Genomic DNA, 22086 nt, shown 5'->3' on the forward strand with positions numbered 1-22086 from the left:
GCCTCTACTATAAGTGCTATCCCAATGGGAACTTGTTAGTTTCCCCAAATGAAAGGAATTTAGGCAGGTGTGGGACATGCTTATGGTCCTGGAACTTGGGGGGCTAATGTTGGAGGATTGCCAAATCTGTCTCAAAACACACACACACCCTCAAAACACATGAAGAGTTTTAGAAGCTGCTTGGCATTCATGCTGACAGAAATGTTGTTACTGGGTAAGAAAGACAAATATTATTCATATTTGGTGTTACAGATAATATAAACACACATCTGTTATGGCAATAAATTTATGTGAATTATGAGTAAGATGAGTTGACATTTGACCACATTGAATGCCTTAGAAAATTATCTGATTTTAGTAATTGAAACCATTTTTAGTGGTAATAATCATAGTTGGACACAAACTATGATGTAATACAAGTTTTACAAAGCTTGAGAGTTGACTTTGTAGGTAAAAATCAAACCAATAGAGTAATCTTGATTCAAGCCAGAAGTCCTGTAGTGAAGTAGTGAAATTTGGGGAGATTATAGGTAAACCGTTATTGAGATGACTATAATACATTTTGGTTTTGTTCTTTTTAACAAGTTTGTTGAAGGATCACAAATATCAGAGGTATGTTAATCATTAGTGTCTAAAAATCCAAAAACCAATCTAATAATTAATCACTTTAAATTAAAAATATTATAGAAAGTGTCATTAAATGGAAAATATGATGATATGTTGATTTTTAAATTGATTTTTCTATGATAATTGAACTTGTCCCTTTTCCCTGTAACATGCTTTTTAACAAGCTTTAGAACTGTTGACAAGCTGTGCTTACTGGATTTCCCCCCTCCGTCTTTTGTCTTTGTATATAAGTTTTATTGGAATGCAACCATATTAATTCCTTCCGGGGTAGTATTTGTTTGTCATGGTTAGCTGATGGGAGCCTGACATAATTACACTTTTTATAGAAGTTGCTGGTAACTCCTAGACCTGGTGTTATTTTAATATTAGAGAAATGAACAAATGTATAAAGTGTTTATAAATTTGTTTGATTATACTCATTTGATTTTTACCCTAACTGAAAATTCTTATATCTGGATATTAAAGTTAGCTTTTCATTTTAGGCAACCTATAAAAATCTAGAAAGAGCTCAATCTAAACTTGAAGATGAAATACTACTTATAGAGAAGAAACTAGAAGAAGAGAGAGCTAAGCATCATGAACAAGATGAATTGGTGAGTCTTGTGTATTCCAAGAGAATTATTAATCTTACATATTAATATGATAAAGATTAAAATAGTATGTGTAAGCTAGCCATAGTGGTGGAAACCTGTAATCCTAGCACTTGGGAAGAGGAGGTAAGAATTCCAAGCTATCCTGGCCTGCACAGGGAGAGGTCACACTATTTTAAAAAAATAAATAAACTCCAAAACCAACCACCCAAATAATAAATCTAATCAAAGCAAAATAAAACAAAACAAGAAATTCATGTATGTAAATATAGAATGTAGAAGACCATGAGAACAAAAATTTCCAGAACTGATCTTTTCACTTTTTTTTTTGTTTTGTTTTTTGTTTTTTCAAGATAGGGCTTCTCTGTATAACAGCCCTGGCTGTCCTGAAACTCACTCTGTAGACCAGGCTGGCCTGGAACTCACAGAGATGCTCCTGGGCTTCCAGTTTGCTGGGTTTAAAGGCATGTGCCACCACCTCCTGTCAAATTTTTACTTTTTAGATGTTATGATCGTAAGTGGTTTTTTGCATATTTCTGTTTTCTTATTGTTTTCATTTGTTGAGACAGTCTTAGAATATAGCCCAGTTTGTATAACTGTATAACTATGTAAGTGAGGCTGGCCTCAAACTCATGACCTTCCTCTGCCTGTGCCTCCTAAGAGCTAGGATTACAAGTGTGCACCCCCACACTTGGCTCGCTTGTACTTTTACATGGAAAATTTCCATATTTGCAGTGGAAGTAACCATAAATAATGTAACTTGAATAATCATAGTGAATTTTAACTCATACTTATAACTTTTTTTTTAACTTTAAATTCTGGCATAAGGAAAATCTTGATATGTGTGAGATTATTTAAAATATGAATTAATGGGTTCATCTTGAACCTGAAAAGTGCTATGCTACATTGAGTTTGTGAAGACATACTGTTACCACATAATTTGTAAAATCCTTGTGAGCCTATGGTAAACAAGCTGACAAGACCTCTTCATCTGGCCTCTCATTTTTATTAATAAGTTAACAAGGTACCTAACTAATGAATGTTGTCTTGGAGCAAAAGGGTCTTATTAAATACTTACTGACTGATAACTATCTTTTCAGATGAGTGATATTTCAAAAACAATACAATCTCTAGAAGATGAATCAAAGTCTGTCAAATCACAACTAGCTGAAGTAAGTTAAGTTGAATTATTTTAATTGGTCTGTCACTTTTGAAGAACATTTATGTTTTCATATTATTATTAAGTATATTAGTCAGAGTTCTCTAGAGGAACAGAGCTAATGGGGTGACATCCATCCATCTATCCATCCACCCACCCATCCACTCACCCACCTACCCTACCTCCCATCCTCACACCCTCCTACCTATCCACCCACCCACCCATCCATATGTCTATCTGGAATTTATTACAATTTATTAGTGTGATTGTCAGGCTGTGTTCTGGTTAGTCCAGCAATTTCAGTCTACCAACAGAGTCCAAGAATCCAGTAGTTGCTCAGTCCATAAGGCTCCATGTCTCACCTGATACTTAGTATACACTGGAATCCCAAAGAAGTAGGCTGTAATGCCAGGACAAACACACTTCCTCCTTCCATGTCCTTTAGATAGGCTGCTGCCAGAAGGTTTAGCCCCTAATAAAGGTGGATCTTCCCACCTCAAAAGATCCAGATTAAAGGTAGGTCTTTAGGTCTTCTCACTTGAAATGATTTAAGATAAATTACTCACAGCTTGCTTGAGTTTTAGTTAATTCCAGATATCATTGATAACCAAGAATAGACATCACATTAGGTAATAAAGTAGTATGTTAGTATTTGAAATATAGGGAATCTTAAATATGCATTTGTTTTAACTTGAGTTACTCAGAGTGAAATTTATTTTCCCCTGGACAGATTTAAATTGTGTAACATGTAATGATAGTAAATAGAGTTGCTTTCTGCAGCAGAAAGTTTAGAGCAGGAGACAAAGAGTAAGTAGTGTGGGATCTTTCTGGAATGTCTATTTCTGTACTAGTAGTGAGCATGGAAGAGAGATGTCACCAGTGGACTGTCCGCATGACTCCTCCTGAAAGCCTTCAATTCTGGGTCTGGTTTCTTTTCTAAAATCACAATGTGGGCAGGAAAGCAAGCAAGATTTTTCTGAAGTGTACATGGCAGTAGCAGGTTGCTAAGGGCAACAACCCCTTGTTTCAACTATTTCTCCAGGTCATTCTGTTACTGGTAGGAAGTGAAACCATGCTTGGCAAATAGGCAGTACAAGTAGTGTTTTATGTAAGTCACTAAGTAAACCAATAATTCAGTAACTAATAATTGTTCTTTTCTATTTCAGTAGTTAACAAAATTGTCTGCATAGTACATAGAAGGTTCAATAATTTGCTCAGAGTTACGTGGCAAATGAGTGTTATATCAAAGTAGTGTTGATAATGCATCTGCTGTTAGTAGTGGCATGTTTTGACCTTTGCTTAAATTTTATGTTCTTTGGAGATGACATAAACAGGAGGTTTTCTGTTAAATTGTTATAAACTGTGTATTTCTCTTACTTAGGCCAAAACTACCCTCAGAATATTTGAAATAAATGAAGAACGACTTAAGGGAGTAATAAAAGATACCTTGAATGAAAATTCTCAACTTCAGGAAAGCCTGCAGCAGGTTTGTAATCTACAGATACTCTTTTAGATCTGAATATAGCCTTTAATGTTCTGGGTACCTCACACCCATATGTGGAGTTCTGTAGTGAATGAGTAGGCTTTTGAGAGCAGGCTGTTTCCCATGCAGACTTCTGTCTCATATAAAGGATTTAAAAGTGTGTCCTTCCGTCTCTTATCTTCTCCCATGAAAGAAGTTAGCCGAGGCACTTAGAATTTTGACACTCACAGGAGACAGCGGCTAACACCACTCCTCACAGCAGAGACTGAAGTAAGAGTTAACAGATTACCCATTGGGGGCCTAGAGGAAGAAGGAGTTTTGGGAGCATGTCAAGTGAAAACTTAGCTTTTATCCTCACCCTCCTTTCACCTAGACACTGGCACACATGTGCCCTCTTTTCTGTTATCCCAGTTCTGTCTGTCTGTCCTCTTTCCCTCTCTGTCTTTTTCCTGCCTTCCTTCCCTCTCTTGCTCCCTCTCTCCCTTCCTTCCTTTTTACAGTGTGCATATTGAGGTGTGTGTGTGTGTGTGTGTGTGTGTGTGTGTGTGTGTGTGTGTGTGTGTGGTGTGAGAGTTCAACTGTGCACAGGTCATGACTTGGTGTTGGTCCTTACCTTCACCTTGTTTCAGACATACTGCCTTTTTCTCTTGTGTAACAGCGTTTACTATCTTCCCACCTTAGTAGTGTGAGAATTTCTTCTTACATTAGTATGGGTCTCTAAATAGTAGTCTGTCTGACTTGACTATATATACTGAGTTGCCCAACGTTTTATTTTCCTGTAATACATATTTGTAATTTATCTCTATGCAAATGTCATTCACTCAACTGCTTTGGCTAATTTGTTCATTTGAACTTTTATTATTATTAATTAATTAATTATTTTTTTGAGAGTCTTCTAGTGTAGTGCAGGGTGACCTGGAAGTCACTGTGGTACTCAGCCTCCTAATTGCTGGGTTTATAGATATGTGTCGCTGTGCCTGCTGCCAGATCCCCCACAGAACTGAATTACAGGCAGTTATGAGCCTCCTGATATATGGAAGGGGAACCGAACTCAGGTCTTGTGCAAGAAGTGTAGGCACTCTTTGACACTGAGCTGTCTGTCCTCCTTCATTGTCCTCTGGGAGCCATTGCTTTTGTGAACTTCGATTTTCTTGGTCCAGTAAGAATGTGTTATGCCGGGCAATGGTGGCTCATACTTTTGGTCCCAGCACTCGGGACAGAGTCTGGTGGATTTCTGAGTTCCATTATAGCCAGGGGAAACTCTGTCTCAAAGAACAAAGAAAGAATGAAGGGTAGGAAGGAAGGAAGGAAGAAAGGAAAGAAAGAAAAAGAAAGCAGAATAGAAAGAAGAACATGTTGTACATTTCTACTGGGCTTTTGTTGTCTTGAGGCTGCTCAGCTGCCAGGGATTCTTGTTTTCTCATCTTAAAGTTCTGTTTCCTGTATCAAAACAGAACTCTTGTGGTTAATTGTTTTGATTAACTTTCAGATAAGGAGGTACAGGAGGTACTTTTAAAAAGAGGTTGCATAGCTGAAAAGGTCTTGTTTTTCATTTTTAAAAAATAATTCATTTTAAAGTTTATTATTATTTTAATTATGTGTATGTGTCTATATTTGGGTGCATTTGTGTTCATGATTAAGGTGCCCTCCGAGGCCAGGAAAGGATGTTGAATCTTCTGGAGTTGGAGTTATAAGTGGTTGTGACCAGCCTGATATGGTTGTTGGGAACTGAACTCGGGACCTCTTGGAGAACAGAGCATGGTATTAACCAGTGAGCAGTTGCTCCAACTTGTTCCCTTTTGAGTTTCTGATATTTAGATACTTATTTTCACTTCTTGGTGCTTTGTTTTGTTTTTGTTGTTTTTGCCATAGGGTTTCTCTGTGTAACAGCCCTGGCTGTTCTGGAACTCACTATTAGCCCAGGCTGGCCTCAAACCCGGAGATCTTTCTGCTGTGCTGCATTTTTTTAAAATAACATTTTGACATTGCTGCATTGTCTTCCCTTTCCACTTTTGGTTTTGAGTCTTGAATGCTGTGTAGATTATGGGACCTTCTTTGTGTTCTGCTTTTTTCCTTCTTCACAAACAGTATCTTTCTGTTGTTTTTAGCTCTCTGAGGGTATGTGATGATGTGTCATATGTCGGACACTTTCATTCCGGAAACTCTTGATTCTGTGGGTTACTAGAATTATTTATTGTGATAATTTAAAATTTTTATTTGTTGATTTTTTTTTGTGTGTGTATGTTTGTGAGCAGGTTAATGTGTGCATGGGGATACATATGTGTAACTGTGTATAGAGACCAGAGGTCTTAACAATGTCAGTAATGGGTCTGGCCCCTACCCCTTTTTTATGGAGTCTTTTTTTTTTTTTTTTTTTTTTTTTTTTTATCACCATTCTTTCTATTTGTTCATTTTCTTTTTAGGTTGATGCCTTTTCATTTTACATCTTTGTTCTGTCCTCTTAGATTTCAGAGAACATGGTGGTGAGGACTCCTGTGTAGATTTCCCGTACTGTAATCAAAAGTGTCTTATCTTTCCTTCAAAGTCCTACATGTAGCCCAGGCTAGACTGGAACTCACAGTGCAGTTCAGGCTAAGAGCATCTGCAGAATATCTGTTCCAGACTAATAGTATTCTTGAGGATTACCTTTCTTCAGATAGTCCTGAACAAAGCAGCATGGTGACTAAAAATATCATTAATGAGATCTGGTATATTTTATGGCATACAAAGATAGAAAGAATTGACTAGATTTATCAGACAAGTATGTATCAAAACCATGTACTTGATAAAAATTTACCTTGTAAATCAGTTGGAGAATATTTTATAGTCTGATTTGAAAGTTCTTCATAAAAGGGAGCCACATCCAAATTCCTTTTTTAAGTATCAGCCCTACCTTTTTAATATCTTTTAATGATATTAAGTAAATGCATCTAAACACTGCTGTCTTTCACATCCTTGTTATTGTTTTCCTATCAGCTCTCACAGGAAGCTGAAGTCATGGAAGAACAAATGAATCAACTCAATAAACAGAAAGTATCAATTGAAGAATCCAAAGTACAGGCTGAACAAGTCCTAAATGATAAAGAAAAGCAGATCAAGGTAATGGCTTGTTGGTTTTAGTGACTAGATAGCCACAGTTTTATACTTAATTGGAAATTCAAATACTTTTAATAAATTGGAAATTCAAATACTTTTAATAGCTTTTATTGCTACTGTGTTTTTTGTCACATTTCAAATGCTTCTTGAAGATGCATAGATTTGTAATATATATGTTAACACTCCATGTCTTTGTTCTCCAGTATTTTTAGCCTGGAGTTTATCAATAAAGAAAGAAAATAATGATTTTTACCTTTTCTTATTATTCTGACATCTGCTGCTGTTGATTAAGAAAAGGTTGAGAAATTGGGTTTATAGTTTCTATGTATTGGCTGAATATTTTTGCTATATCTACTAAGTTTGTGTTACTTACTTCATTGAAACAAAAGCTTTTTAAAACTTTAAAACTGGGCCTGGGAAGGTGGGATAAAAATCATGTGTTTCATAAGTGCAATAATATGAGTTCCAATCCCCAGAATCCTAGAAGTTGGGTTTAGTAGCATAGTATATAATGCCAGTGCCCTGTAGTGTGTAGAGTCTGGCAGAAGCTTGAGGCCAGCTAGCCTGGCTCCCACAGCAGTAGAGCGATCTGTCTCAAGCAAGATGGAAAGGAATGACTGACCCCAAAGGCTGTCTTCTGACCTCTGTAGGTTTGTTGTGGTGTGTGTACCTGAACCCATACGTATGCTCTCAGTTCATATCCACATACACTAATTGGAACTTGACTCTAATTGTAGGAATAAAAAATTAACATTACATAGGCCATTGAGTGTACTCAGTGGGTAAAAGCACTTGCTGTACACTCCTGACACGAGTTCATTTGATCCTTAGGACTCACATTGTAGAGGGAGAGAATTGACTCTAATAAATTGCCCTCTGATCTTCGTGCATATGCCATGGCACCTATGTTGCTCTCCACCTAAATAAATAAATGTAAAAAAAAAATGATAAATGTTTTCAAGAGGTTCTGGCTTTCATTTTATTCACAGTTTGCCATATCGTTGACTCTCTGAATTCAACCAATCACAGAATGGTGCTCTTACCAGTTTTGGCCTGATGAGAGGGTTCATTGAGTAAAAGCGATGACCTGAGTTTGGTCCCCAAACCATGTAAAAGTAAAAGGAGAAAGCCAACTGACTTCATTTGTCCTCTGACCTTCATGTGCCTGCTTTATGTACTTAATTCGCAGGCATATCAAAACCAGCAGAAAAACAGTTGGAGAACTTCTCTGCTCCATTGAAATTTTTTTACGTGTCTTTTTCTCAGTTGGATTCTCCAGCTAGTTATTTACTTGAATAAATCAAGAATCTATGGCTTATTTTTTTTTCTTTTTTTTTGTGAGTATGTGCATGTGAGTTTCCTTGCCCTCAGAAACCAGAAAGTGTTAGAGTCCCGGCAGCTGAGGTTACAGGGAGTTGAGACCTGCTGGATATGAGTGCTAGGAATTGAATTTGAGCCTTCTGCAAGATAATCTGCTTTTAACTGCTGAGCCATCTCTACAGCAAGAGATGTTAATTTTTTTTAACTTGTGTGTCTTTGTATGTGCCAGTGTGTAGGAATGTGCATGTGAGACCAGTGCCCAAGGTGTCTGTGGTCTTTGCATAGATTTTTATAGATCTTTTTATAGATTTTGTATCTTTCAGAGATAAATGAAACACCACACAACTTTTACCCTACCCCATATATTAATGGCCACTCTGGATGCCTGCAGAGGCCAGAAGGGGCCACTGAATCTCCTGGAGCTGGAGTTACAAGTAGTTGTGAACGGCCTGATGTGGGTGCTGGGAAAGGAGCTTAGATGCTTTAGCAGAGTAATGAGTTCCTAACTGCTGAGGTGTCTCTCTAGTCCAACTCTTATTTAGTAAGATATGTAAGAAGTGCCATAAGAAAATATTTTAGGGACTGGGGAGATGGTTTAGTGGGTAGTTTAGTTCTGATTCCATGAGAGGTCCTGTCTCCAGGCAGTAAGCTGGAGTGTGATGGAAGAAGACACTTGCATCTTCCTGCCTCATGCTCTTGCAGCTGTATGTGCATACGCATGTGTGCATGATACACATAAAAGAAAATGTTTGATTGCTTTGTAGTTAGCAAGAACAAACCATTATAAAACATTGTATTTGATTTTATTTTCTCTCTTTCCTTTTTCTTTTTCTCTCCTTCCTTTCCTCTCTTTTCCTCCCTTCCTTCCCTCCCTCACCCCTTCCATTCTTCCTCCCTCCCTCCCTCTCTCTCTCCTTTTCTCTTTCTCTCTCCCTCTCTCTCTCCCTCTCTCTCTCTTTCTTTTTTTGGATACAGGGTCTCATGAGGTAGTCCTTTCTTACCAGAACTCACTTTTTAGATCAGGCTGGCCCCAAACTCACAGAGATCTGCCTGCCTCTGCCATCTGAGTGGTGGGATAAAAGATGTTGTACCATGCTCAGCAAGTTTTTTTATTTTTTAACGTTTAATAGTCACTAAATTTTGCAGTTACAAAATAAATACCAAACAACTATTTACATATCTTAATGGCAGGTAGAAAATTAGAGCACATGAGGGTTTATTAATGTGGATTGATTTAAAAATTTATTATATTTAAAAATTTACTTATGTATGTATGTGTGGGGTATGTGCATTCTGTGATGTGTATACAGAATTCAGAAGACAGCTTTTGGGAGGCAATTCTTATACCATGTGGGTTCTGGGGATCAAACTCAGATCATCAGTCTTAGTGGCAGATGCCTTTACCTGCCGAGCCATCTCATTGGCTCAGGATTGAATTTTAAATTAGTTAAGTCCTAAATTGTAAAGCTATTAGCATGAGTCATTATCTTCTCTTTTTGTTTTCTCCTTTTGCTCAATATCCAGTCTCTGATGGAGAGCCTGTTGAAGATGAAAGATTGGACTTCTGTGCTTGGGGAAGATGTAACTGATGATGATAATCTGGATTTAGAAGTGAACAGTGACTTAGAAAACGATGTGTACTTAGGTGTGGCCCCTGGCTCCTTGTTTCCTCTTCATTCCACAGTGTGTCATGCTTATATACTTGTACTTGGCACATTTTGTCGATCTGCCTGAAATGCCATGCACGCTTTCCACCTCACGTGCTAGACTTTTGAGTAAATCTTTCTTCACCTCTTCAGAGTTGTGGCTTCCTTCTCCTTTGTCCTATGTATCCTACATTTCTTCACTATAACAACTTAAAAATATACAGCTTTTAAGTTCTAAAACTTAAGGGGAGCTATACTAAAGTTGTATTTATTTTTTTTTTTCATTTTTATTTTATCTGTAAAAAATAGTTTTCTAATAGAATTTATGTTTAATATTGCTTAATTTGGAGCCATGGTTCACTAATATTTTGGTTGTTGGAGCCATGGTTGACTAATTAACTTGGATGCTGTAATGCCTTAAGAATCTAAGCATAGTAAGTTCATGGATAATGTTTAGGTGAATATTCAGTTCTTGTTGGGACTCTGTAGTACATTAAATTGCTTTTAATGTCTAGCTTCCTGAGTGTATGTCATTCTACCTTATATAAATTATTATTTTTATTTTAATTACTATTTTTCTGAGACACTGTCTCACTGTAGCTTAAGTTGGCCTGGAATTCACCATGTAGCCCCAGCTGGCCTTAAACTCATGGTAATCCCCTTGTTTCAGCTTTGAAATGTTCGAATTACAGGCAAGAAGTGCTAAAGCTCAGCCCCAAATTGTTTGTTGTGACAAGAAGAGAGGTTGTAAGACTAGTTGAGGAACTAACATATTCATTTGAATGTCTTCAATAATTATGGTTTTATTTTTCTCTGTAGGTAATCAGCTGAAGGGAGCTTTGAAGAAGCTAATTTATGCTACTAAGGTTTGTATTATTATGTAAATATAAAGGGGGGGAGGACCTACAGCAGGTATTAAATCTGTCTGTCCTTAGTAACTAATTTAAAGATTGATTGCTTTTATTGTTTTCTTATAAGGTTATATGAGAAGTGATTAGAATTTTCTTTTTCTTTTAATTTATTTATTTTCTGTGCATTGGTGCCAGCATGCATGTTTTTGTGAGGGTGTTGGATTCCCTGGAACTGGAGGTACAGATAGCCGTGAGCTGCCATGTGGGTGTTGAGAGTTGAATCCTGTTCTACTGGAAGAGCAGCCACTGAGCTGTCTCTCCAGCCCCTAGAATTTTCTGTATCAGTTTTTTTTTAATCATAACTTTAGAAATTCACATAATTAGAGAATTTAGAAATGCTCAAATTCTACCCTCATTCCTTCCATTAAAAATACTTCAAAAATGTTAATGTATTTATTTCATAGTTCTCTTTGTGCAGTGTTTTTCTTCTGGTTTTCTTACCACAAAGGCTCCAAATACTATTTTGAAAAGTAAATAATAGTTTTGTTTCCTTTTGGTTTATTCTTTCTGTCTGTTCTTAGCTAATCTGTGTAAGAAGTCCTGATATTATAGTGTGAAGGCTACTTTAGCAACTGCACTGATGGCTTTATGTTGTCCATGATAACATCATCAGAGGGAAAATAACTGCAGAGCCATAGTATGGGATGTATCGGGGATGTGTGTGTCCTTTGTGTAACTGATTATTGCTTTCCTTCTTCTTCCCTTCTTTAAAGTTAGGTGCTTCTTTAAAAGCCATAGAAGGAGACAGAAATCAAATTTACACTCAGTTATCTGAAGTAGATACAACAAACAATGATCTTACAGGTAAGATATCTCGACGAGCATGTCTCCTTAAAGCGAATGAATTACTTTTGAGTTTTTCTGTTAGTGGTAAAGGTACTTCAGTTTCTCTTAAATTTATGAAATAATCTTTAAAGCATGTAGGACTGTGGAGTACGGTGCATCTTAGGGTTTCTATTGCTGTGAAGAGACACGATGATGGCTGCTATTATAAGGAAGACATTTAATTGGATCTGCCTTAAAGTTCAGAGTTTTAGGGCCTGGCCTGTACACTTACACATACATTAAAGTAGTATACCATACTAGTTCTACTGTGGAGATGAGTTTCACAATTGCCCATTGTCATCATGGTAGGAAGCGTGGAGACACACAGGCAGACATGGTGCTGGGGGAAGAGCCAGGAGTTCGATATCCAGATCTGCAGGCAGCAGGAAGAAAGAGTGCCCCTGGCTCAGGCTTGAGCATCTGAAACCTCAAAGCCCACCCCCAGTGACAACTTCCTCCAACAAAGCCACCCCTCCTAATAGTGTCAGTCCCTCTGAGCCTATGGCACCATTTTCATTCAAGCCTCCACACAGTGTAAAATGTTTGATATAGTATTAGATGTAAAAAGTATTAAATTTACTGGGTGGTGGCACACACCTTTAATCCCAGCTCTCAGGAGGCAGAGGCAGGTGGATCTCTGTGAGATCAGGACTAGCCTGGTCTATAAGAGCTAGTTCCAGGACAGCCTCCAAAGCTACAGAAAAATCCTGTCTTGAAAAACCAAGAAACAAAACAAAACCAAAAAGCATTAAATTTAAAATTTTCTTTACAATTTTTTTAAATTGAGAAATTGATCTTTAGTGAAACTAGTGTGGTCTACTACATTAATTATGTATATAGTTTATTAGCATAGGAGTGATGTTAGACCTATAAAATATTTTTTTTATTGAGAACATTAAAAAATTTTGCTGATAGTGTTCACATCAAAAAATAAATTCTGCTTTGTGGTTGGGATGATTAAAAAGTGGATCACGTCTCACTTTGTAAAAAAAATACATTCATATTTTTATACCTGAAAAGAATGGATGGACATATTCAAATGTCTGTGCTGGTTAACTCAGTTTGGGACCACAGGCAACTTTTTGTTTTATTTCTCCTCATCTATATTTTCTTTCCACAACAGTGCTTATTAATCCAATTACATGTGCAGAAATCATGCAACATTAGCCAAAAGCTTCTGCTTATGGAGCTTCATTTCCACCTGCCTGGTGCTTTTCCTGCCTCTTTCTAACTACACCGATGATCACAGACAAGGTCCCTTCACTGGTTACACAGCTAAAAACAAACATACCAGAAATAAACAACAACAACAACAAAAATCTTCTCAATGAGGAGAAGAAATGTCTCAAGTATGTAGTCAACCATTGCTACGGCTGCCTAGAACTTCAAATTTCTCCCTTTTCATTCTCAACTTCCTGTCTTCCAAATGGCAGCCAGACCCCTTTGAATCTGGACCTGTGCTCTATATCAGACTTCATCATTGTGAGGCCAGCTTCAATGTGCTTTATCTTCTTTATGACCTCCAAGACCAGGGTTGAGATCTGATGAGAAAAATACCAGAAGGGTCTCACAGGCTTTTATTTATTAATTTTTTAAAAAGATTGAACCACTGGATAAACATTGCTAAAAAATGACCATTGTGCTACTCATTAGTTATAGTAGTTGTATTTTTGTTAGACCTGAGAAAACACTAGTCTTACTTAAAAAACACATGCTGCTATCTGTGAAGAATAGTATTAACAGTGTGGAAAATCCAGAGAGGAATTGGCACTCTGTTCTCAAGGCAGCTTCATTGAGGCATATATTAACGTACATGTGTCTTAGTAGGAAGTACTAGTGTAGCAAGGAATCAGTTCACCAGTTATTCCATTGCTTACTCTTTCTCTTGGCCAGTCCTTACACTCCCCCCCCCCCCCCCCCCGCCCAGTAATACTTGAAAGCCGTGTCTGTGTAGAGCATTCCTCCAAGTCCAACTTTTCTTTTCTCATGGTGTTTTTAAAAAATTATTTAATTTTTTTTCTGTTTATTTTATTGGATTTTTGCTTGCATATATGTCTGTCTGAGAGTGTCAGATCCCCTGGAACTGGAGTTACAGACAGTTGTGATCTGTCATGTGAGTGCTGGGAATTGAACACAAACATAGACACAGACACTTTTTTTTAAAATTGAGCTATACTTTTTTTCCCCATTCTCCTCATCACTGCCCTCCATGCTCCCAAACTTATTTTTAAAAGTTTTAAAATAAAAGTATGAGACGAGACAAAAGAGCTTGAGTGTATAAGGATAAAAGAATTTGTGTTGTTTTGTAAGGCTTCTTTGTATTAGTATGATTCAGTTATATTAGAGCTTATATTGAACATTGATTTCTTGCTAAGTGACTTGTTGAATTTGGCTGAGAGTATAGATGGCTTTTTTTCTGATATAGATGTACAATTTTTGCAGAAAACACTTAGGCATGATTTCCTCCTGTACATGAGCTATTAGTGTATTTACACAAATGTTTCTTTTGGTCTGTTTCTTTAATTAGCTGACATTTTGAATAATTACATCCCATTACATATAGTTACTAAACTTTTCCATGTTTGTTATGATTTTGAAACTGCCCTTTTGAGTCATAGTGCATTTTTTCTTGTATTCAATAGGTTCACACATGTTTTGGGAAATGATACCTTAGAGGAGGTCAGAGTTGAGATTTTCATTTCAATATTAGAGCTGTTTGGAGTTGTAGTAATTATAACGAAAGAGAAATGAGATGTAACAGTTGTATACTAGTTTATTCAGAATTCACAATCACTTAGAATTGGTCGTTTCCATTTTGTGTGTGTGTTCAAACATGTATAGAGGACAGAGGTCTATGGTTAGGCTTTTTTAGTAGTTGCTTTCCACCTTGTTTGTTGAGAAAAGGTCTCACACTAAACATGGACTGTGCTGCTCAGTGAACCCCAGGGATCCTGTTTTTCCCTTTCCAGCACTCTGACAGGGCTTATGTGTGTGCTGGGGACCCAAACTTGGGTCTCATGTTTGTGAGGCCGGTACCTTACTGACTGAGCTATCTTTCCATTTTTGTGGGTGATTTGGTCATTTAGCAGTTGCAGTCAAATGCTCTACCACTGAGCTATATTCCCTAGTTTAGCAGTTGAAATAAAGTTAAAGTAATTATTTCCAGTCTTCATTTTGTTTGAGTCATGGTCTCTCAGAAAACTGGCAAATGATCATTTATTATCAGCTAGCTTGAATGACAGCACATGAATAATTTTGGCTGAAAAAGAAGGCTGGTTTATTATGGTATGGGTGACTGAACACAGGGCTTTGTGTGTTCTAGGCCAGTGCTCTACCACTTGGCTCTGTCACCAGCCTGAACATCAGGTCACTTCTCATTAGGTTATAACAGATATTCAGCATAGGAAATAGGGAATGCTGAAATGAAATGCCCACATTTGAAACTCTCATCCTCATAGCTTCCTTCAGTGGCTGTTACCTCTCAGGTTGACAATCAGATGCTAGAATTAGAATGTTGAAGGTTTGGGAGATCCTCATAATAATATTAACAATTTAAAAGTAGCATCTTAGTTAAAATAGTGAAAAGCATTTAGGCAAACAAAATACCTTAGAGATTTTCCTGTTGTTGCTGGAGAAATTTTGGTTTGCTGTTATCTTTAGTAATTGTCTATAGCTGTATCACCCTGGGCATGTCCAATCTTGTGAATTATCTTTTTTTCTTCAAGATTTATTTATTATGTATATATTAAATGCATACATGCAGGCCAGAAGACGGCACCAGATCTCATTACAGATGGTTGTGAGCCATCATGTAGTTGCTGGGAACTGAACTCATGACCTTCAGAAGAGCTGACAGTTCTCTTAACCTCTGAGCCATCTCTCCAGCCCTCCAAGGTTTAAGGTTTCTTTTAAATGTGTATTGCCTGAGTGAGTCCATCTATATTCTTTTAAACCCTAGGCATCTGACTAAAGATTTGTTTTTGTTTTTTGAGATAGGTTTCTCTGTGTAGCTTTGTAGACCAGGTGGGCCTTTAACTCACTGGGATTAAAGGGGTGTGCCACTACCACCTGGCCAATCTCGTGTATCTTTAATAGGTTTTATTTTTATGAAATTCCTTTAGTTTATTTTCTTTATGACTTTGAACCTTTGTTTAGAGCATATCAGAAATTTGGAGTCTGAGCAAGTGTCTCTACAGTCAGCTAACACACAACTTGAAAATGAAAAAGAGAAGCTTCAGCAGAAACTCACAGTGATGAGGGAGCTGTACCAAGACAATGAAAGGAAACTTCACAGGTGAGAGGTGTTGGGTAACTCTAGTGAATGGCAAGTAAAGTATGTGTTAATGTATTTGAGGCTTTACACATTGATTATTGGATGTAAAGAGTAAGGTTTTTCTGCCTGCTGCTGGTCTTGTCCTGCCGCCTCGCCAGCACCAGTTAACACACAGAGACTCTGTATTTGATATAATGCTGTTGGCCAGGTACTAGTTTCTTTCTTTCTTTCTTTTTTCTTTTTTTTTTAATTTTATATAACAAAGTCCATTTAAATGAAAACAAACATTTATAGACAATATTTGGGAATTTGGGCGTTCTTTCCAAACTACTTCCTGCTGGTCATGGGGGATTCAAAAAAAGATTCAGAAATCCTGGCTGTAGTCTGTAAGGCTGCTTTGTCCAGCTGTTTTGAATGTAGGATCACCTCCTACTCTGTTTCAGGCAATCTGGCTTGATCAAACCACATTAGTCTGGAAGGAATCCACATCTTTTCATTTTCTGTGGAAACAAAAATAGAAATCCTTTTCCCCAGTAACTTGTCCTTGAACTTAAATTTTGGAGTCAAAGCATTTTTTTTTTAATTTAATTTATTATTTTACATGTCGATCCCAGTTCCCTTTCCCTCTCTCCTTCCTTCCCTCCCTCCCTCCTTCCTTCCCTCACTTTTACCCTCTCTGCCCTCTCACATGCACTCTAACCACCCTCCCCTCCCATCCCCCCACCCCAATTCCATATGTAGGGGAATGCCATCCAGTTGGGGTCTTATAGATCTGACAGGTCATGTGAAGTAGGGACTAGGGCTTCTCTCCTGTCTCTAGATTAAGGCAGTTATCCCTCCATGGGGGATGTGTTCGCAAGGTCCTTTTGTGCACCAGGGATACATCCTGGCTCCACTGTCTGAGGTCCCTTAGTCTGCTCAGTCCTTCTGGCTGAGACCCATATTCAGGGGGGCCTGAGTCAGTCCCATGCTGGCTTCCCAGCTATCATCTAGTGGCCGTTAGCTCCTCCTTGTTCAGGTAAGCTGTCTGTATGTGTTTCTGCCGCATGGTCTTGTCCTCTCCATCTGCTTCTGGGTTCTACTTTGACTCAGTGTTTATGTATGGGTGTTTGATCCTGTTTCCAACAGAGATTAGTTGAGGGCTCCATGGAGAAGTTAGTTGTTGATCTCACTCTCCGGGAAGGGCATTTATGATAGCCTTTCCACGGAAGCTCAAATTGTTAGTTGGGAGCAGTCTTGTAGTTAGTTCTCTAGACCTTTCTTTGTATTCAATTTTATCTTCAAACCAATATTGGCTCCCTCTTTTATGTTCTCTCTCTCTGTCTCGCTCTCTTTCCTGTCTTCTATTCTTAACCAGGCTCAATCTTCCTGGTCGTACATGTTTTCCTTTCCTCCCCCTCATTTTCTCCTACTTCTCTCTCCATTCGCTGCCCCCCCCCACTTCCCTTGAGCTCTGGGGGATTTGTCCCTTTCCAGTTCTCTGAGGGGCTTTATATGAATCTCTTAGAATACACCTTGTATCCTAGTTCCTCTGGTGGTGTGAATTATAGGCTGATGATCCTTTGCTCTGTGCCTAAAATCCATATATGAGTGAGTACATACTGTGTTCCTCTTTTTGTGACTGGGTTACCTCATTCAGGATGGTTTCTTCAAGTGCCATCCACTTGCCTGTGAATTTCAAGATACCATTATTTTTTTCTCCGCAGAGTAGTATTCCATTGTGTAGATGTGCCACATCTTCATTAACCATTCTTCAACTGAGGGGCATCTAGGTTGCTTCCAGGTTCTTGCTATTACAAATAGTGCTGCTATGAACATAGTTGAACAGATGCCTTTGTTGCAAGGATGTGAATCCTTTGGGTATATGGCTGAGAGGGGGATTGCCGGGTCCTGTGGTAAACTAATTCCCATTTTCCTGAGGAATCGCCATACTGATCTCCAAAATGGCTGTATGAGTTTGCACTCCCACCAGCAGTGGAGGAGTGTTCTCCTTTCTCCACATCCTCTCCAACATAAGTCATCACTGGTGTTTCTAATTTTATCCATTCTGGCAGGGGTAAGATGGTATCTCAAAGTTGTTTTGATTTGCATTTCCCTGATAGCTAAGGATGTGGAGCATTTTCTTAAGTGTCTTTCAGCCTTTTTGATTTCCTCCATTGAGAATTCTTTCTTCAGTTCTGTACCCCATTTTTAAATAGGGTTATTTGGTGTTTTGTTGACTAGTTTCTTGAGTTGTTCGTATATTTTGGAGATCAGCCCTTTGTCAGATATAGGATTGGTGAAAATCTTTTCCCAGTCTGTGGGCTGCCGTTTGGTCTTGTCGACTGTGTCCTTTGCCTTACGGAGGCTTCTAAGTTTGAAGAGGTCCCATTTATTAATTGTTTCTTTCAGTGTCTGTGCCCCTGGAATTATGTTCAAGAAGCGGTCTCCTATACCAAGTTGTTCAAGGGTACCTCCTACTTTCTCTTCTAAGAGGTTCAATGTGGCTGGATTGATGTTGAGGTCTTTGATCCATTTGGACTTGAGTTTTGTGCATGGCGACAGACATGGGTCTATCTGCAGTCTTCTACACACCCTCATCCAATTGTGCCAGCACCATTTGTTGAAGATGCTGTCCTTGCTCCATTGAATAATTTTAGCTGTTTTGTCGAAAATCAGGTGTTCATAGGTTTGTGGGTTAATATCAGGATTTTCAATTCGATTCCATTGGTCTACCTGTCTATTTTTATGCCAATACCAGGCTTTTTTCAGAACTATAGCTCTGTAGTAGAACTTAAAGTCAGGAATGGTGATGCCTCCTGAAGTTCTTTTATTGCGTAGGGTTGTTTTGGCTATCCTGGGTCTTTTGTTTTTCCATATAAAGTTGATTATTATCCTTTCAAGGTCGGTGAAGAATTGTGGTGGGATTTTAATGGGGATTAGGTACTAGTTTCTTATCGGCTAGCTCTGTCTTAAGTATGAACCCATTTCTATGTATTTCCACGTGGTCTTACCAGGGAGAGGTGGCTGGTGGTTCTGCTTTCTCCAGACTCTCCATCTTGACTCCTCCTTACCACTTCCTCCTTCCTCCTTGTCTCCTAGTCCCACCTATCTTGCTTTCCTATTGGCCAACAGTTCTTTATTCATTAATCAGTATGAGAAACATATTTACAGAATGACATCTCCCATCAATTGGATGTTATCAATTACATAGAATCATTCACTTTGTTTTGTTTGTTTGTTTGTTTGTTTTTTTTAGACAGGGTTTATCTGTGTAGCTTTGGAGCCTGGCCTGGAACTCTTCCTGTAGACCAGGCTGGCCTCGAACTCACAGAGATCTACCTGCCTTTGCCTCCCGAGGTGCCAGAATTAAAGGAATGTACCACATCATCCAGCCATATCATTCACTTTTAAGAATGTTATTTGGTCTGGAACGCTTTTCTTCATGGAAGAAAATGTAAATATGTTGGAATTTCCAAGCTATCTCACAAAATCTTCCTTAATGTTTAGTAAGCATTTATCAGATTATTGCCTTAAACTAATGCTGACAAACCGGATTACGGAATCTGAATGGTCTCTTTGGATGGAACTGCCTGGTGATTCCTTTCTTCTGTGCAAGTTAGTCTTGCTTAATACTCCTTGTTGTAGTTACTAAATGGCAGTATCATTTGCTTTATGTATAGGGTAGCTGCTAGTCATCCTTCAATGCCCTTTTTGTGTCCCATATTTGTTTGTCTTATCAAATCCTAATGACCTTCCTAACCTTTAATCTGATGGCCTTTTACCCTCTACCAGTACTCTGGCTAAAGCCATCATTGGCAGTAGTTGGCTCGTTACAGTAGCCTTATGAATGATTTTCTTTATGCCTTCATCTCCTGCACTGTCTTTTCTCTGTAACCTCAGATAACTCCTGAAACATTAATTGTGGGTACTATCACTATGTTGGAACCCCTAAGTGCATTTAAATAGATTTAAAGCAAAACTTAATGTTGACTTCTCAGAGCCACGATTACTGTACCTATCTTTTGGCAAGCTCTAGCCTATTCTATGTCTCTTTTCTTTGTTTCTCTCTATTGATACTGGCTTTCTTGATTTTTGGTATGCCTGTTTTTTTCTTTTTCTTCTTTCTTTCTTTCTTTGCTTGCAATGCTAGTGTTCTATGTGCTTGCATGGTTCAACCCTTTGTTTCATTTGGATTTGGATTCCACTCTCATCTTAAAGGAAGCTTCCCTGGTACCCTACCTAAGACAATAGCTTCTATTCTGTTCCTTATCTCTCTAAATAGCCCTTTTTGTGCTCTGAATATCATGTCCTCCACAGTAATTTAAATTCTGTAAGAAGTATCATATTTTTGTTTATATTCCCAATGTCTAAACTGAAAGGAAAATAGTAGGTTTCCAGTCAATATTTGTGCTCAGTGCACTTAAATACTGTGGCAGGGTGTGCTTGTGCCCAGAGATGCCCAGATACAGGCAGAGAGAAGACCCTTGAGATACTGATCCAGCAATTGCAGATTTCCAGGTATGAATTATAGCATAGACCTTTCGTTATAAAACCTAGCAGACTTTTATTTCCCTTTAGGAAGTTATTGGAAGTCCCTTATTTTTCGTACATTCTGTATGTATGTATGTATGTATGTATGTATGTGTGATGTAAAGTCTATTGATAAATTTGTTTGTAAACTTAAAGCCTATTCTTTCCAAGGTTTTATGGCCTTTGGTGGGTATACTGAGAATGATAAAGCTTCTGAGATGCCCATTGTGAGCACTCCTGGTTGAGGGCTAACACAGCAACTTCTTTCAGTTCTCATTCTGTAAACAAGTGTCCTTCTCTGAGTGCCACATCTTTTGAGAATTGTTTATTTGGTGCCATAGTTGTTTGCATAGACCCCAAGTATGTGCCTGAGTGCTGTCAATAGTTCTTGATGGTAAAAGGCCATGATATATTTTATGGAGAAAATACCATGTATCAGATGAACTTTGTTTGGTCATAACTTAAAGTGCTGTTGGCTGTGAGTTTAACGTTAGGAAATCTACAACTTACATTAACTAAGACATTTTTTATTTTGTTCGAGACTGTTTCATGTAGTCCATGTTGGCTTGACCCTGATTACAGTCAGCTATGACCTTTAACTCCTGATTTTTCTGCTGTCACTTTCCAAGTGCTTGGAACAGGTGTTTGCCACCAGTTTTTATGTAGTTTTAAAAAGTTATTTATTATGCCAGGCAGTGGTGGTGCACACCTTTAATCCTAGCACTTGTGAGGCAGAGACAGGTAGAGCTCTGTGAGTTCAAGGCCAGCCTAGTCTACAAAGCTACACAGAGAAACCTTGTCTCGAAAAAGAAAACAAACAAAAAAGTTATTTACTATTTTAAATTATGTATAATGTGTGTGAGCCTGTGCACATCAGTGTGCGAGCAGAGGTCAGAAGTGTTGGCTGCCCCTGGAATTGTAGATAACATGCAGCTATGAGTCACTGGATATGAGTGCTGGGAACTGAGCTCAGGTAAGAGCAGTGTGTACTCTTCTTAATGGCTGAACTCTTGCTCCAGCCCATAGACACTTATTTTTATTTTATGTGTATGTGAGAGTTCCTGTATGTATGTCTATGTACAGCTTCTGTGCCTGGTGCCCCCTAAGGCCTGAAGAAGGCATTGGGTCCCTTGAAACTGGGCTACAGATGCTTGTGAGCTGCCATGTGGGTACTAATTACTGAACTTGGGTCCTCTGCCAGAGCAGTGTTTGCTCTTAGGTGTTGAGCCATCTCTCCAGTCCCATGGCAAGTTTTAAATAAAGTACTTACACAGGAATCAAAGTTGTGTATTGTTTAGTTGATAAGTTTTGTGAAAAGAGATCAACAGAGCAGGAACCAGTGGCCCCAGTATTTGCTAACTTAACAGTTCGTGGTCACTTAGTAAAATAGAATGAGCTCAGATAACTCTGTACTTGAAAACGAGTAGAGAACATTAATCTGTTGAGAAATGAGTGCTGGATGGTTGGTCACTCTCATTTGCGTCTAACCTCTGTACTGGACTTACACTTAGTTAAAACTTGCCATTCACCACAGACCTTTGGGCCTTGTAGGATGGCTTAGGCTATGAAAGAGAATAAACTTGACCAAATAGATGGGAGATAGCCTCAGGGTTTTATTTAGTTAGTAAACCTTGGATTAGGGTA

At 38.2% G+C, this 22086-nt stretch overlaps 1 protein-coding gene and 1 non-coding gene across 2 annotated transcripts in view; one reads left to right on the plus strand and one right to left on the minus strand.

Annotated features, from left to right (window-relative positions):
• Mia2 (MIA SH3 domain ER export factor 2) overlaps positions 1–22086 on the plus strand; it is a 69713-nt gene that overhangs the window by 31500 nt on the left and 16127 nt on the right. Inside the window, exons 11-19 of the mRNA XM_051195894.1 lie at positions 586–612; positions 1110–1220; positions 2318–2389; positions 3758–3862; positions 6836–6958; positions 9800–9920; positions 10741–10787; positions 11546–11636; positions 15813–15951. Coding sequence (XP_051051851.1) covers positions 586–612; positions 1110–1220; positions 2318–2389; positions 3758–3862; positions 6836–6958; positions 9800–9920; positions 10741–10787; positions 11546–11636; positions 15813–15951 — 836 coding nt within the window. The remainder of the gene's footprint in view (positions 1–585; positions 613–1109; positions 1221–2317; positions 2390–3757; positions 3863–6835; positions 6959–9799; positions 9921–10740; positions 10788–11545; positions 11637–15812; positions 15952–22086) is intronic.
• LOC127230817 (small nucleolar RNA SNORA61) lies at positions 13095–13223 on the minus strand. The gene has a single exon (XR_007835218.1). It is a non-coding gene; the product is annotated as a small nucleolar RNA SNORA61 (small nucleolar RNA).

The sequence above is a fragment of the Phodopus roborovskii genome, unplaced genomic scaffold (genome assembly GCF_943737965.1).
Source record: "Phodopus roborovskii unplaced genomic scaffold, PHOROB, whole genome shotgun sequence".
Taxonomy (NCBI): domain Eukaryota; kingdom Metazoa; phylum Chordata; class Mammalia; order Rodentia; family Cricetidae; genus Phodopus; species Phodopus roborovskii.